General features: G+C 33.8%; 2 protein-coding genes across 5 annotated transcripts; one reads left to right on the plus strand and one right to left on the minus strand.

Moving 5' to 3' along the window:
- The first annotated feature begins 382 nt into the window (after window positions 1-382).
- On the plus strand, window positions 383-10,248 carry LOC136346299 (cleavage and polyadenylation specificity factor subunit 1-like). Of its 2 annotated transcripts, XM_066295349.1 has the most exons (9): window positions 383-633; window positions 3,933-4,085; window positions 4,145-4,321; window positions 4,439-4,571; window positions 4,728-4,868; window positions 4,924-5,053; window positions 5,106-5,208; window positions 5,268-5,383; window positions 10,137-10,248. In XM_066295349.1, exons 1-8 carry the CDS (start codon window positions 448-450, stop codon window positions 5,346-5,348), a joined length of 1,104 nt encoding a protein of 367 aa, XP_066151446.1. In that variant the 5' UTR covers window positions 383-447; the 3' UTR covers window positions 5,349-5,383; window positions 10,137-10,248. The 2 variants fall into 2 exon arrangements, with proteins under 2 accessions (XP_066151446.1, XP_066151445.1); XM_066295348.1 differs by lacking the exon at window positions 10,137-10,248 and having other exon boundaries at window positions 384-633; window positions 5,268-5,406.
- On the minus strand, window positions 5,507-15,748 carry Ehbp1 (Eps15 homology domain containing protein-binding protein 1). Of its 3 annotated transcripts, none has more exons than XM_066295332.1 (16): window positions 15,595-15,748; window positions 15,085-15,478; window positions 11,744-11,951; window positions 10,172-10,353; window positions 9,912-10,114; window positions 9,087-9,467; window positions 8,748-8,880; window positions 8,582-8,700; window positions 8,143-8,519; window positions 7,809-8,051; window positions 7,555-7,650; window positions 7,274-7,466; window positions 6,990-7,135; window positions 6,716-6,936; window positions 6,480-6,668; window positions 5,507-6,426 (listed from the first exon to the last, which is right to left on the minus strand). In XM_066295332.1, exons 2-16 carry the CDS (start codon window positions 15,219-15,221, stop codon window positions 6,345-6,347), a joined length of 2,910 nt encoding a protein of 969 aa, XP_066151429.1. In that variant the 5' UTR covers window positions 15,222-15,478; window positions 15,595-15,748; the 3' UTR covers window positions 5,507-6,344. The 3 variants fall into 3 exon arrangements, with proteins under 3 accessions (XP_066151429.1, XP_066151430.1, XP_066151431.1); XM_066295333.1 differs by having other exon boundaries at window positions 15,085-15,215; window positions 15,595-15,746; XM_066295334.1 differs by lacking the exon at window positions 7,555-7,650.
- Window positions 15,749-16,127: the final 379 nt, after the last annotated feature.

A 16,127-nucleotide genomic window follows, 5' to 3' on the forward strand; every position in this document is an offset into this window, starting at 1 on the left:
CAATGAATACGAAACAAATTCTATAAATATCTAGATTTATATTAGATTTACAGTTTATTTACACAAGTGACATTCTATGAGTAATAAAAATCAACTATACGGACACAATGTAAAATTGTATTACACGGAAACACGTAAAGCTTAACACTGATTACACCGTAATAGGTCCAAGTAGAGAAAGACAAATCGAATTTTTTTTTTGGAATTGTAGAGAAATATATAATTTTGATTTGGCTTAAAATAAATACAGAGGACACATTCTACATTTCACAACTACTAATAACGGTTACTAAACATTTCAAAGTAGGTAAACATACAAACATTAATTTAATATAGTGTGATAAGCGGTATTCTTTGGATCTTAGATTTTTAGGCACCACCATCGTATAAAAAAATGTAACGAAATCTTACAGGTTTCCTTATCCCCATCAGGAATCGTTCAGTCTCATGTTGTTTTCGCCGGTTTCATGGGACGTGATACCGAACACAAAAATTGATTTAGACGAATGGGAGCACATTACTTGTTTGAGAAATGTTTCTGTGGAGTATGAAGGAGCACGGTCTGGATTGAAAGGTTATATCGCCGTAGGGACAAACTATAATTATGGAGAAGATATTACCTGTAGGGGGCGGGTAAGAACCACAGTATACTGAACATAAAAATTTTACGCTCTTTTGAGCGTAATTTATCTGCTTTTGTTTATTTGTTCTACTGAAAAATTATTTAATAGCAGCAAAATTAAGTATGAAAATGCTATCTTTTTTATTTTGATATAATAGAATTGCAAGGAGGCTTAAAATGACTACTTTCAAATGCACCCTGTGTTTATAACCTTTAGAGTTGGAAAACGGTTTAGAAAAAATAACCAATTAACAAACAGCCGAAAATATAAAATCTAACATGGGACACCGTGTTTATTCGTAATTTACTGCTCATGGCTAGTCTAACGAATTCTTAGTTAAATGGTAATTTGATTTTTCTACGATAGACTTTCAAACTTTATTTTTATTTTAATGTACTGCAACTTTATTATGTAAAATATTCTTTGAATGGTGGGGTGGCTTAAAAAATGCGATAGTATAGACTTTTTGGCCATTTTTACTGTAACTCCGGTTTGTACAAATATTTTTAAAATTTCATCTGTTCGTAAAACATTGTCCAACTTTTCATATATAACCTAGCATATTTTGTTTCCAAAGGTGATACTCGCTTGTAAAGGGGTGGCTCTGTTCCAACGGTTAAGAACGATGTGGGTGACACCTAGCAATTAACAAAACTCTACTACATAGCTTTTAAAATAAGTAGTCTCAGCTATCCAACTTACTGGCCAATTAGAAAGCTCCACATATCCAATACTGTTAGACAGAAATAAATTATTAAATTCAATATTATTCTTATAATAATTATTAATGTCATTGATTATTTTTTAATTATTCACACGTATGCCTTACCAAAAATTTAATGAAAGTCGAACAATGGATTTTCATTGTCGAAAAAGTATAAAAAGCCCCACGTTGCGCAAGAAGGCCATTATTCTTATGTTCTTCGAAGTTTTCTATAGAAGCTCCTTAAGATGTCCCTATTTAAATATTCGATATATAGTATGTTTGTAAGCGGCATGTGGCCTTTTCCATATTTCCAACAATATCGTGTTAAAAAGTGGTATTTCTATTTCACAAGATTTTGTGATGTTAACTGTGTTTTTGTATCTATTACGTTGGCTATGGATCTCCATAATCTAATATCGACAGAGAAAGCAAGTTATAATGAGTTCAGTTACGTCTTATTTCAATTATTTATTCGTTTAATGAGTTTAATTAAAATAATTTTGTTTCGAACCAGAAATTTCTATGAAATTTTGTCAGAAATGTTCAAAGAAGAAGAAACTATTTTATCTTCTAAAAATCAAGAAATTCGTTCCATACATTTGAGCCTCATAAAACGTCACAGACAACTTATGTTTATAATCCTTTCACAGGTCATATTGACGTTTTTTTATATAATTTTATTCATGAACTTATTCGAAGGATCAGATGATGGATACGTTAGTGAACCCTTTAAAGTTGATGCATTTTTTGGAGAAATGCATTTTTTAATCAAAACTATATTAACATTTTTATTAGCTGCACCATATAGTTTACGTTTCTTGATGTTTCATGTTGTGTACGTAACTTTACTTATGTATGTAAAAAGTCAACTGAAAATATTGGGCTATAAGTTCAGGAATTTTGGCACGCAAACTAATGATTTTCTAGAAAACATGAACGAAATTACACAAATTATTCGGAATCATCAACATATAATGCAGTAAGTTAATTTTTAAAATATATTTCGAAGAAAATACCATAAATAAAAAAAACAATTAAGTTCAAATATTTGTCAGGTTAAGTCTATATATTTTATATTTTTATTTTATTGAGTTGTATCTTTTTACCTATGTTTAATAAAATCCAGTATTTGCCACGCTAACTATTAGCAATGGATCGTATAACTTTTTTTAATGATTGTTTTTAAATATCAGCAATAATTATTTTATGATATATATTAATTTTCAGATTTATTGAAAAACTGAATTTATCTTTTAAGTATATACTTCTTCTAGAGATTTTTGCCAATTCTCTAATGTTCGCCTTCTCTGCAGGGCAAATATTTGCAGTAAGTGTCTACAAAAACCAACATTATAATCACTCTTGTCTAAGTCATTTTTATTCCATCTAGGGAAAGAATACCAATGATGTCATTATGTCTATCGATTATTCGCTAATGTTGTTGATAGTATTTATCATGATTGGTTGGTATGCCAACGAAATTAAAATCCAGAGCATTAAGTTGGCCGATGCGATCTATGAATCATTGTGGTACCAAAAAAATATTTCTATACAACAAATAGTGCATATAATAATGATGAGATCTCAGAGGCCTTTGGTGTTGACTATAGCATCTTTCAAACCTATGACTACTGAAGTTGTTACTTCGGTATGTGTTTTTTGAGATTGATATGAATTCCTTTAATGTTAAAAACCATCTATTTTCAGGTGATAAATACCGCCTATACGTATTTGTCAATCATGGCTAATTATTATAAGTAAATTTAATAAATACTTATGTTGGTTAAACTGAATATCAATTTATGGTTTTATTTTTCCTTTGATGCTTTTCAATAATTGCTATTGCAAAAAGTGACACTACGACAGAAAATAAAATATAATAGTATCAAGTCCGTTTCACGATATTTTTTGATCGACTTCATCCATGGAAATTTCCCCGTCCAATAGAGGTTACAATGATTGAATTTTCAATAGAAACGATGGCGATGAGACGTACCAATTACCAATTACCAAAACCTTGCTGCATGGCTTTTAAAACAAGTAGAGTTTCAGCAATGTCATTTACTAATCAATCCGAAAGCTCCAGATATCCAGTAGTGATAGTCAAAAATACATTATTAAGTTCAGTCATGCAATTCAGTATTACTAGTATATTCATTATTAAGGTTGTAAACTAGTTTCTAATTGGTCATCTACACGTATGCTTAATCAAAATTTTATGGGAATCGAACAATGGATTTTCATTGTCCAAAAAGTATAAATAGGACCACCTATAGCTAAGAACCGCATAAGCACTAATGGTCGTTTATACATTTCTGACAATATCGCGTTAAAAAGTGTTATTAATATTACGTAAATTATAGTAAATTATGGCTTTATGTGTAGATTGAGTTTTATGGACTTTTTTAAAATGAAATTCATATAATGCATCATTCATTTCACCAATGGTATTCTGTATAAAATGATGACCTGATGTTTTTTTCTTATGACTGAAAAAGAACAGATTTTTTTCCCACATAGTTAATTCCCGTGCCAGCAAAATTGCAACATATTTCTAAATTTGAATGTACTCTAATAATTAAAGCTAACTTTTCCTATTTCAGATTCTAATCTACGATGTTATCGAAGTGGTGCCGGAACCAGGTCAGCCCTTGACCAAAAACAAATTCAAAGAAATTTATGCCAAAGAGCAAAAAGGACCCGTAACGGCCCTTTCGCAAGTTAAAGGGTTCCTAATTTCTGCCGTAGGACAAAAAGTAATATTTCGGGTCTCTTTTAATGCCAGTACTACTAATATTGATTCGTATTTTTGCAGATTTATATTTGGCAATTAAAAGATAATGATTTGATAGGAATCGCGTTCATCGATACCCAAGTTTATACCCATCAGATTTTGACTATCAAAAATTTGATATTAATCGCGGATGTTTATCAATCTATTTCCCTTTTGCGATTCCAGGATGAATACAGGACTTTGTCATTAGTGTCTAGAGTATCTTATTTACACAGAGCGTATCAGAAAACATCGTTTAATATTTTTGTAAATGTGTTTCGGAGACACTCTGTTTGTACCCTTTTGATTGAATAATCCTATAACAAAAATTTGCAGGATTTGCGAGCATGTGAAGTATACGGTATAGAGTATATGATAGACAACTCAAATATAGGATTTTTAATGTCAGACAGGGAAAAAAATGTTACGATTTGTATGTATCAACCCGAAGCTAGAGAATCGTTGGGAGGTATGTAAATATTAAGCACGTTTTTGAAAGAAAAGAAAGCAACTGAAGTTATTATTAAGTATTTATTGTATTGTTATTATTTTGATTTTGGTAAATCTTGAAGTAGGAACTAAGCTCTGCCATGTTAATTTAAAATTTTTGTCGATTCTTATTCAGGAGTGCGATTGTTGCGTAAGGCAGACTTCCATCTGGGACAGGCTGTTACTACTTTTTTCAGAATAAAATGTAAATTAGGAGAGTTAGGTGAAGACAAGAAAAATATGAGCGGAGCAGATAGGAGACATATTACAATGTTTGGTAAGCATTCAATTGACTACATTATGGACTAACTTTATCATTGCTGTAATTTTAGCAACTTTGGATGGAGGTCTGGGCTACATTATGCCCGTTCTGGAGAAAACTTACAGAAGACTTCTTATGTTACAAAACGTAATGGTCACGCATGGAGCGCATATCGGCGGTCTGAATCCAAAGGGGTTTAGGTTAAATATTAATTTAATATTTAAGAATATTTAGAAATTATCTGTGTTTTAGGACATTTAAGAGCTATAGGAAAATGTCGAATCCTGCTAGGAGCATAATCGATGGAGAGTTGGTATGGAACTTCATGCAGCTTTCTATAACTGAGAAGATTGAGGTATTATGGAGTCTATTCAGTGTAGTTTTGACTTTTGAATTATTTTTTAACGCCTTTAGGTCTCCAAGAAAATTGGTACTAAATTGGATGAGCTTCAGGATGATTTAAGCGACATCCAGAAATTAACAAATCATTTCTGATACAATAAATATCCATAAGAAAATGTAAATAGTTAAGATAATAAATTTTTTTTATTTAGATTTGTATTTCATTGAATAGAAGATTTTTCTTTTACAAGAAATAATTTTTGCAATTTCTAGCGCTTACGCAAGAATAGGTACAATGAATACGAAACAAATTCTATAAATACCTAGATTTATATTAGATTTACAGTTTATTTACACAAGTGACATTCTATGAGTAACAAAAATCAACTATACAGACACAATGTAAAATTGTATTACACGGAAACACGTAAAGCTTAACACTGACTACACCGTAATAGGTCCAAGTAGAGAAAGACAAATCGAATTTTTTTTTTGGAGTTGTAGAGAAATATATAATTTTGATTTGGCTTAAAATAAATACAGAGGACACATTCTACATTTCACAACTACTAATAACGGTTACTAAACATTTCAAAGTAGGTAAACATACAAACCCGTAAATCTTTTTGTCTATAAAACAAACTTTAAAGTGCAATTTTCGTACAATTAAAACCTCGAAATGCGTTTGCAACTTTGTCACATCAAAACGTTACAACCTAGGGAAAACAGTCAAAAATGAGCTACGAGTACTATTCTTTAGATTTTTGCATTTTTTTAAGCACAAGTTTACATAAATAACAGCGATATGTGTTCGATTTCTTCGAAGAGAAATTACGAATGTTGGTTTAGTTAAAGCACGAATTCAAGCGTTTTTTTGGCAAAACTTGGCTACATACGAAGTCGAGTATCATATTGCACTAAGTATTAACGATTGGTGGGTGCGGCAAAATATACACGTATCCTAGCGGTTAAATAAGTTTGTATCAATAAATAAATTCTCTTAAGGGACGTTGCACGACAGTTTGCTCCTTGTTAGGGGGATAACAGGAAATAAATATCACAATAACTTGACAGCGTAATTCGAGTCGAAAACACCGGTTTTCTTTAAGAGAAAAATCGCGCAAATCCCGAAAAATTGTTAGAAGAAGGTTAAGAGATAACGCAATTCGTATCCTTTGCGGGAAGTTCTATGTGTGACAGGTCTTTTTCTATGATTTCATCGTCTTCGATACTGAAAAAATATATTCAACAAACTTGAGAAACTGAAAAAAAGGACCCACTTACGCTTTTTCTTGACTATCCAAGTGATGAACCAACTCATCCCTTTTATTAACAATCTGAACAAGTTCGTCTAAAAGCGCCTGTTCTCTTGTTCGTTGCTCTTCAGTCTTCTTCCAATCCTCAATCGACGCAATCTGCCTTAATTCTTCGTTCAACATTTTGTAGCGCGTTTCATAATCGGCTTCTTTTTCCCTGCAAACTAAATTTAATATCACTTAGAACCGTAGAAAAAAACTTACAAAATATTAAGCTGCATCTGCCTTCTGAGAAGAGCATTTTTTTTATTGACGAACATGAACCATTTGGCCATCAAGGCCTCTTCTTCCCCATTGCTGTTACCCGATTCCATCACCGACCTCAACTGCTTTTCAAGTTGGGCCGCTTGTTCATCGATGGCACCTTGTTCACGTTCCAAGTCTTCCATTTCTTTGTCTATCCAAGAATGGACGTCAATGCCCATCTAATAAGATATTCACTATGAGAAACTTTCCTAGAGTGGATTATAATACTTACTTCTTTTAAACCTAAATCGTCGGGCAATTTATCGGGCGTTATTCGATCTGTCCTATCGATGCTATTAGCTGGACTAAATTTCTTTGAGTATTCCTCGATTTTACTTACAGATACATCTGAGAAAATATTTCCATTCTTTTCGGATCCTGAAAACCAAAAGTTCCTTCCATATTTTATAATGTTTACCATATTTGTTAATACGTTTTCAAAATTTTTAAGATATACATTTCAAAGCCCTAGAAGGTACCTGATTTCATTAGTTGCTACTTCTCAGCAATCTTTACCTGTACTACTTTGCCTCTCCAAATGTTCAATTTCTTCGCCTAACCTATCTAACTTTTCCTCAGCTTCCGCGTATGCTTTAATGGATTCCGGACTAACCCTAATGATTTCTGTAGTAGGCCCCGACCCTCTCCTCGCCTCAGCCAGCAATCGCCTCGCTCGTTCGCGAAGCTGACTCTGTCTTTCGTCTTCCATCTGAAAACCATGTTTCCTATGATTTTAATACTTAATTTTTCTGAAAAATTCAACCGCAAATCACCACTAAAAGCAATAAATGACATACCTTACTCGGCGACGTGGGAGTGGACCCGTTCTTCTTGACCTGCTCCAACAGTGCTCGGGCCCTTTCCTGCTGCTCCGAATGTCGCATCAAGATTTGCTGCACAGCACGCGTAAAAATGTGTTTAATTCTTTGCCACACCTCAATCAAACTGATTGTTAGTTACAAGTGATTAAAAAAAAAACCTTTAGGGGATCTGCATGAACTAATAATGTGATTTGCTAAAACTGCACCTCAGAATTATAGGGAAAACTTACGAAGTTTGGCTTGGGCAGGTCCGCGAATACATCTTCTTTATCTTTGCTTTCAGAGCTGCTTGAGGAACCGTTAATATCGCCATTTACTTTTGTGCTAGTGGGTGAAGCTTCTTCTTCTTCGTCTGAACCGAAAGGGTCGGAAAATTCCCTGCGGGTCATTAAAATGGGCTTTGGGACTTCTTTTTTGTCTTCTTGCTTTTTCGGACATTGAGGTAGCGACTTTTCTTTTGTAGGCGAGGACACCTTGAAATAAAATCAAAAGTATTCGTATAAAATATAAACATCTAAACCCATAAATTTTTAAATTAAAAATCAATAGTTTTACACTGCATACTTTATTTATCAGACTTTTAGATCCTCCAAAGAAGCCTTCTTTAACGGCAGTAGGCGATTGTTCTTGATAAGGTAAAGGTTCTGTGGTAATCTTCAATGGCAAGTTTAATTTAGATGCATCTCCCTTTCCTCCCTCCTTATTTGCAATGTTCATCTCTCTTTCCAAAGACTTGCGCCCTTGCTTCGACTTCCTGAGATTAATAATCTCCTGCCCGAACACTTGTTTTGTAATATCCGTGTCTTTGTCGGTGTTAAATTTGCCAATAACGTAGTTGCTTTCGTCTGAAGTACGACCGATTTGCTGGACTTCCAGTTGATGTCCTGTGAAATGGGCTCGAAGTTGGTGTAGATATGTCATTACGGCCAGTTTATCGGGGACTAAAATGGTCATTTGTACCAGAGACTCACTGAAAAGCTGAAGACTTATTCGAACATCTTACCAGCTAACATATGCATGTCCGAAGGTTCGATAACCCTGGGAATTCCCAATTTATCGCCCGCATCAAAGGCAGTTTTGCAATTGGCTTTAATGTCATGAGGTGATAGTGCATAGAAGCTTCTAAAAAATGATTTACTAAAACATTCAAATATTATATTCATATTTACATTAAATCAGGTTTAAAGTGATGGATGAGGGCACAAAAAGCCATTCCATTGCGCCAACTCGTGGTCAAATTGGTAACTTTGACACCGGGGTAATCTTTCGTCATTTCTTTACACCATTCAAGAAGGTCTTGACCTGAAACAAAACAAAATCTGAAAAAAACACAGGAAATTTACCTTTTGGTGAGATTAACAGAAGTTCGAAAATCTACAATCTGCTCCTTTTATTCTCTTAATTTTTTTTAGCGGAACATCCATTACAATTTTGTGTATTTTCTTTTTTTTTGGAATAACGCCTCACGTAAAAATAGGAGATTGCTTTTTTTTACTAGGTGTTCTTACCTGGCGTAGTCGATTTCTGCTGACTCTTGGGCGTGTCAATCAAATCCTTATTTAACTCCAATGGCGGCAAATTCGTCGCCATTCTCCCTCCTACATTCTCTTCTCTTCTACTGTTATGGGTCATTATATCCGCCTTGGGGATAAAACTGGTAACTTTTGGTAAAGTTGGCTTATCCACCGGCTCCTCTTCCTCCACATCCTCCAACTGCTCCAAGAGTTCGGAACACGTTACCGAATAAATATCGCTATCGGACTCTAGAAAATCCGAAGGTTTTGGTGCCGGCAATGCCTTGACTAATTTTGTTTTATCCGTTACAGGTGAGAGAGTGGTTTCTACTACGGGAGTTTTGTCGTCTCTCGAAAGAGATTGCACGCTGTTTACTGTAACAAAAAAGAAATGAAATGAGCAGATAATAGTGTAACTAAAGATTCTTGTGCTCATCAAGTATCAGAATTAACTAGGTTTTTAACGCGTTTCGCATATTACACTAATGAGTGTTGTAAAACGTAAAAGGGTAGAATAAACAAAATTAATAAAATAGGACTCAGAATATCAAATAGATGACAGTTGACAATTAGTATATATTTTTTTCTTTATAGATGTAAATGCTCAATTTTTATCGATCATAAGTAAGATGGTTAACAGTACGGTGCATCGAAAGTCGCATATTGCGCACCTTTTTACGACAATCTTGATCTAACAATAACGTTATCATTCGTCAATTTATAATTTCTACTTGATCCGTATCTATTTTCCCGTAAACCATACTAATTCTTCGCTCAAGTTTATGACACTTAGAGTGCACAAGACCTGTAATTACTAACTGCTCATGGGGGTGCTGGCAAAATCAGACCCGCTCAACGAGTTGGTCATCTGCTGCACTACGTGGGTAACTTCGTGTAAACTTTTCTGCATTACATTGTCGTTTTGCGAATAATCGTCGTCGTCAACATCGTCCAAAGGCGCTATGTCATCGCTGTTGTTATTGACCGACATTAATGACGCCATTGATTGCATGTCCTCGTCCCTAAAACCATAAATTTTATTGCAGTTAAAGGCGCAGCCGAGAAGGGCAAGCCCTTACGTCGCCCTTCCTTCCCGTAGGAAGACACAGGATAGGGTCAAGTCCAATTTGGCACCCGTAATTTTTTTTGTATTCGGTTTGAACATTATCTGGATTTCTATTTGAGAGGACTCCACACTGGCGTATTTGCGCATGTTTAGGTGAGCTGTAGCCAATTGCCTGCGTTTTCCTGCAGTGGGCACCTATATTCAGAAAAATTATTTATTATTTAAACTACTATTCAAACCAGATAATTGTTAACCGCAAGATGTACGGTCTCAGACTTAAACTTCATGAGTGTAAGGAACATATCATGTCAAAAATCACGAATTCAAGTTCATATAAAAATAGTGTAGTAACCAGACGTCATCACAGACCAAAATAAATAAAAATAAATTCTAATTATTCCTTGAGTAGAAAACAAGTGGGCTGTCTGGCATTTATTAAAAAACAACGAATTGAATGCCTAGTAATCGTTTGTTGGGTAAACAGGCTGCAAATTAATTAATTATTGCTTTAGTCGAGGCAGGTCAAATATGCTTTATGCGACTTATTCTTAAAAAGATTAGCTTGACGATATAGTAAGAAAATAAAGAAAAAACCTTTGTCTCCTTTAGCAATTTCGCACAATAAATTTGTTTAAGGCGAAGTTAGAGCCATTTAAATAATCCTTAGTAATCCTTAAGTTTACATTGTTATTGGGTGAGTTTCTCAAAAATCATAACTTATGATTTCTCTTTGAAAGGTTTAGGAACGCCTTAGAATTGATAGTCACCAAATAGCCTAATATATTTGAATAATTTTAGGGCAGATTTTCGAATTATTTGACGAATCCCAGTCTTAATACCAACCTTCTAATAACCTCTAAACAAATCTCAACCCTGGGCAATCACTTAAAAGCAGCGCTCGATTCGCAGAAAAGCATGATTAGGTTCTTGTATCGCAATGTGGGTCAGTCATGCACCTATAAATATCCACGCCACTTACTTCCTCATAGGAAGACTGAAATAACCAGTTAATCTCTGCAAATATCGGGAGAAATGCCTAAGAATTTTTACTCTCATTGAATTCTTTGTTCAAACTTTTTACTATGACATAGTTTTAATTACCACTAAGTGTTAGAAAAATTGTTTCTTCGGAAACTACTAAGAAACACCTAATACTATGTAATTAAAAATCAGCTCCGCGTGTGGTGGATTAAGTGAGAAATGGCTTACATATGCCCGTTAGCAGCTGAACAACTCGTTTAGGAAGGTTTTAATTAGAAGCGCTACAGAGCGGTTATTGTTTCTGAATATGGGCCAAATACCAAGCAACTATTCAGTGGGTTTTCACGCAAAGTATCAATTTTTTAAGCAATTTGTTTGCACACGTGTTTGTTGCCCCATAAAAGGGTTCCCACTGTGTGTGTGCAATATTACTGATTCTTAATCGCAAATGTAAAATTTCGAAAATATATTGCCAGCAATATGGGGCACTTAAACAAATATTTATATAACTTTATATCTCATCGTATAGTCACATTTTCTTATATTTCACTTAGGCTTATCGCTAAGAGTTCATGCCAGAAAGGAAAACAAACGATAAACTTACATCTTCAATAATAAAGGTCCAATCCTTGTCCTCCAGCTCATTAGTTCTGGGGTCTTTGAATAGGGTAATGGCGACTTGGTGGTTCTCTGGAACTGGCCAAACTACCAGACCTTTGTAAGGGTTCTGCAGGGTTGGTTCCCAGGAAACAGGATTCGAGGTTACTCGTCTTGACCTTCGAGACCATACTAGTGATAACCGGTGAGGTTGCCTAAATGAGAAAATCTATTATAGAACGAAAATTTCTGAAATGAATAAACTGAGTAACCAGTAACTTACAGATAGTTCAAATCAGTCAAATTTGACATGAATCTTATTAGGTCATTGATTTCATATGTGAGAAATTATTTGGCTACATATTCTCTATCGATCAAAAACACAAACCGAAGGACCCTCCGACATATTTACTTTATATCTCAATTTTTGATATACATATAATTAATTTAAATATCAATGATTATTTATTACACGTTTTTAATTGACGGAATAAACTTACTTTAAAGGTTAAGGCAATTCTAAAGAAGGATAGTGTGAAACTTCAAATCTTCCCAACGAAATAGATCGGTACTTAGATATTGTACATTTTAAACTTCTCAAAAATCACAAACCTCATTACAAAATTTTAAAATTCAGTATCAAATAAAATTTTTGTGTTTGTAAATAACTTTTTAATCGCTTTTCTTATCGAAATTTTGTGAATGTCCTCTACAGAATTATTTCCCAACATGTGATGTAATTTGTGCATCTACTGCATCTCAAACTTTATACTTCTGAAACTTCAATAAGGCGATTTCAATTTAAAATATTTAAACTATTCAATTTTCAGATATATATATATTGCATTTATTTTGTTATTGACAAAGACATCTTAATTATGAAAGTTTCAAATTCTTTTCCATAAACTAATGTATTTGCAATGACTTCAGTTGGGATTCTATTAAGCAACGGTAAACTTTAATGTTTTGATAAAATGATTTCCTTGTATTACCTAAGATACCATAATCTAAAGTGGCTCTTATCATTCTATAGACGCAAGCAGACGTTTGCTCAGGGCAGAAAGGGTAACACAGCAAAATTTAATTGTGTAGTTTTTTGATGCCATTATTGCTGTCAATATTTTATTAATTTAACATTTTTTGACTCCCCCGATTTTAATTCTGAGCCCTAATAGCATCAGCTTATTGGGGCAGGAAACTTAACAACTTCCTGTGGCGTGTGCCTAGTACTCTTCGAATTTACGTCTACTTAATACCGTTCATTTGTAGTGTATTGACGTGCACACATCCTGCATATTAAGTCAAACTGTTGAATTATTTATGAAGATATATTGTGTTGTGGGAAACAAGGTCTGTTTGACTGGCAAAAAATGTTTTTTAAAAGCTATTTTAAAATGGTTTTCTGGTAGTAATAGTTCCTAAAGAAACATTGACAAAGTCAAAAAGTTCAAAGACGAAGATCTCCTTTTGAAGAATGCCAAGATTTGTTTTTTTTATAGTGATTTCCGAAATGGTTTCTTATGATCCTAAAGTACTTAATCCAATATCTCATATCTTGCTAGAGATTTCAAATATTTTTTTTAACTTTGAGGTGAGGTACATAGTATAAATAAATTTATGTTAATAATAGATCTAGAAAAAGGTCAAACATTCAAGCTTACTCTGCTAAAAGTTTTTTTGATAACATCACAGACACTGACGCATGAAAACATATTACTTATAAAAGATAAGCAGCGAAATCCTTATATTTCCATAAATTTAAGCTAAGCGATATGGGCATTAAAAAACCATACCCAGGCTAAAAACATCTGTTAACACTTAGCTGCAATTTTGTATCAATAAGTTCTGGACAAAGTGATAGACATTAATATTAACTTTTTAGGAGAGGAGGTAAAAAGTATCTTCTTGGGAACCTGGTTTTTACATCAAAACGATTGTTCATGTCGAAAATGGCCAACAATAGGAGCGCAAAATGCCGCTATGTAAAATATTTTTTTAAAATAATGCACATATGAAACATTGATTTCTCAGAGTATATTTTCTTGACTCAGATATGTTTACAGTTGGTTACATGTATTTGTAAGAAAATACAAACATAAACATCATAAACTTAGAAACGTCGAATTCGTTTTGATAACGGTGACGTTTCTTTGAAAACTTTCCTAGCGGTGGTTTTTCCCTTCCCGGGAAGTTTCCGATTTTGGAAAGTCTCCAACCCGGAAAGTTTCCACGTGCTCAAAGCCAGAAACTTCTTATAATAGACTAAATACCTACCCAATTAATTTATAAGAAATTTATAAGAAACAGGGATATGAAACTGGGGTCTAACACCAAAAGAATATTGCCTAGAGATCGAGAAATCTATATATGTAGACTCTATTGTGTTTCATATTCCCTAAATTCCAACTTAATATTTCAAAAATTGTAGAAGTAGCCGAATTCCGCCAGTTTTTCTCGACTCTAGAAGACTTATGGTTATTACCTTAACCTTGTTTTCAGGACACTCTGTATATGTTACACCATAAGTTTAAGCCTGGTTGCATACCTTTAGTTTAACTTCCACCTGAAGTGAAACTCCAGGTTGTCACAGGTAACCAATGGGATATATGTCAGTGCTTAAACTTTTGGAGGTCAAATGACTGTGCATATATCTGATGTTATTCAAATATTTGCTCAACTTCAATTTAATAGTTTTTGAAAAATACTGTAAAAGAAATTTTGTCAGGTAAAGTTATCAAAGATATGTTTCTAAAATTCGTGTTTTGCTAATCACAAAATATTCTTGGAATTTTTTTACCAGATTTAACAGATCAGCAGGAACTAGGAACAATTTAACCACCTACAATCTTATCAACAATTTATAAGTAATTTACTCTGTAATTTATTACTGTATTTTCTACTTAATTCTATTTATTAATTGATGACAAAACTAGGTTATTTTCATGGTATTCTAATTCATATTAATAATATTTAAAAACTTCCTTGTGTGCAGTTCCGCTTTCCCAGCCCCAACAATGAGTTCAAGAGCAGGGGACTTTGTTATATTTTTAGAACTCTACCCTCACAGCAAGGGGTCATAAAGTAAAAAATAGCACCTGTTAATTTTTTAACCCTTTTAATATAATCACTGGGTATAATATTATTCTACTTGCATATAAAAGATTAAAAAAATATAATTTGCTCATGGAAAATTGTATAGGCCAGACAAGTGAAAAAGGAATTATGCTCTTGATTAAATGACAACCCTCTACTTCTCATTAGGTCTCAAACTTCTTCTTTGAACTCTTTTCACATAAATGATGATGACAATGATGAAAACCAGGAAATGGGTATAAAACAATCACTTACCATTTTGAAGTAAAATCTATGGACAGCTGATGATATGAGACAGTAAACTGGAACTTGGCAGCTCGTTTATTAACCCGCTGCAGTCGTTTCCACACTGAGCCCATATTTCGGCCCTCCAATCCCACACAAGACTGCATAGTTAAATGTAACTTTGAATATAGTATAAGGCTACTTGTTTTGTTAGTGGTTGGACTCTAGACTTCTACATAGCCAAATAATGAACGGGTAAACCATGCATAAAATAAAAGAAACAGGAAAGCCATATCATATGGTTGTTTATCAGTTCTTTGCAGTCAGGAAGCGGACACAAATATCCTTCGCAAGCAGCCACTTATAAGAGCTCGGAATAGATTAGCAAGTCAAGCGAATTGCGCTATTTGGGAGTACTTTGACACTAAAAAAAACACATTTCAATTGAATTGGATCACTTGACAATGGCCTCAAGGATCGGAGTGTAAGATACGAAAGGGCAAAAAGACTGCGGACACAATGTCACATGCATGCACGTACCTTTTAAGAGAATTTTTGACTAATTATGCATTTTTGAAAGATGTTTTCTTCGTGTTGTTGTTGATTTTCGAGAGTCAAGGGCCCGTTTGGTGTCACTTATTTATAGAAAATTATCCGATTGATGCATTTGGAGATTGGAAAAAAAAATACTAGTGTCAATGTCAGCGAAAACGACACAAGCGCATTGTCTACAGCGGTATCTGTAGATGAGCAGTGTCAGTAGGTCATGCGGTATGCTGGAAACTGCAGACATAACTATTGGAAAAGGTCAATACGTAGAACAACGCATAGATGGCGTGAAAGAGGAAGAAAAAACAATATTTCGTGGGATTCACCTGAAGTTGACTTTATATTGAGTGTTCCGTTAGGAATTTACAATATTGTCTTGGCAAGTATGAATGTTAGTAATTCGAAACAAAAATATTATTAAGAAACGTATATGTTGTCATCAGAACGAAATTAGTATGTACTGGGGTTTAAGAATCCGAGGTTTGTCGAAAAATTGAACATAGATATCTTGTTAACAATAAAGC

Source organism: Euwallacea fornicatus, chromosome 22 (assembly GCF_040115645.1).
Source record: "Euwallacea fornicatus isolate EFF26 chromosome 22, ASM4011564v1, whole genome shotgun sequence".
Taxonomy (NCBI): domain Eukaryota; kingdom Metazoa; phylum Arthropoda; class Insecta; order Coleoptera; family Curculionidae; genus Euwallacea; species Euwallacea fornicatus.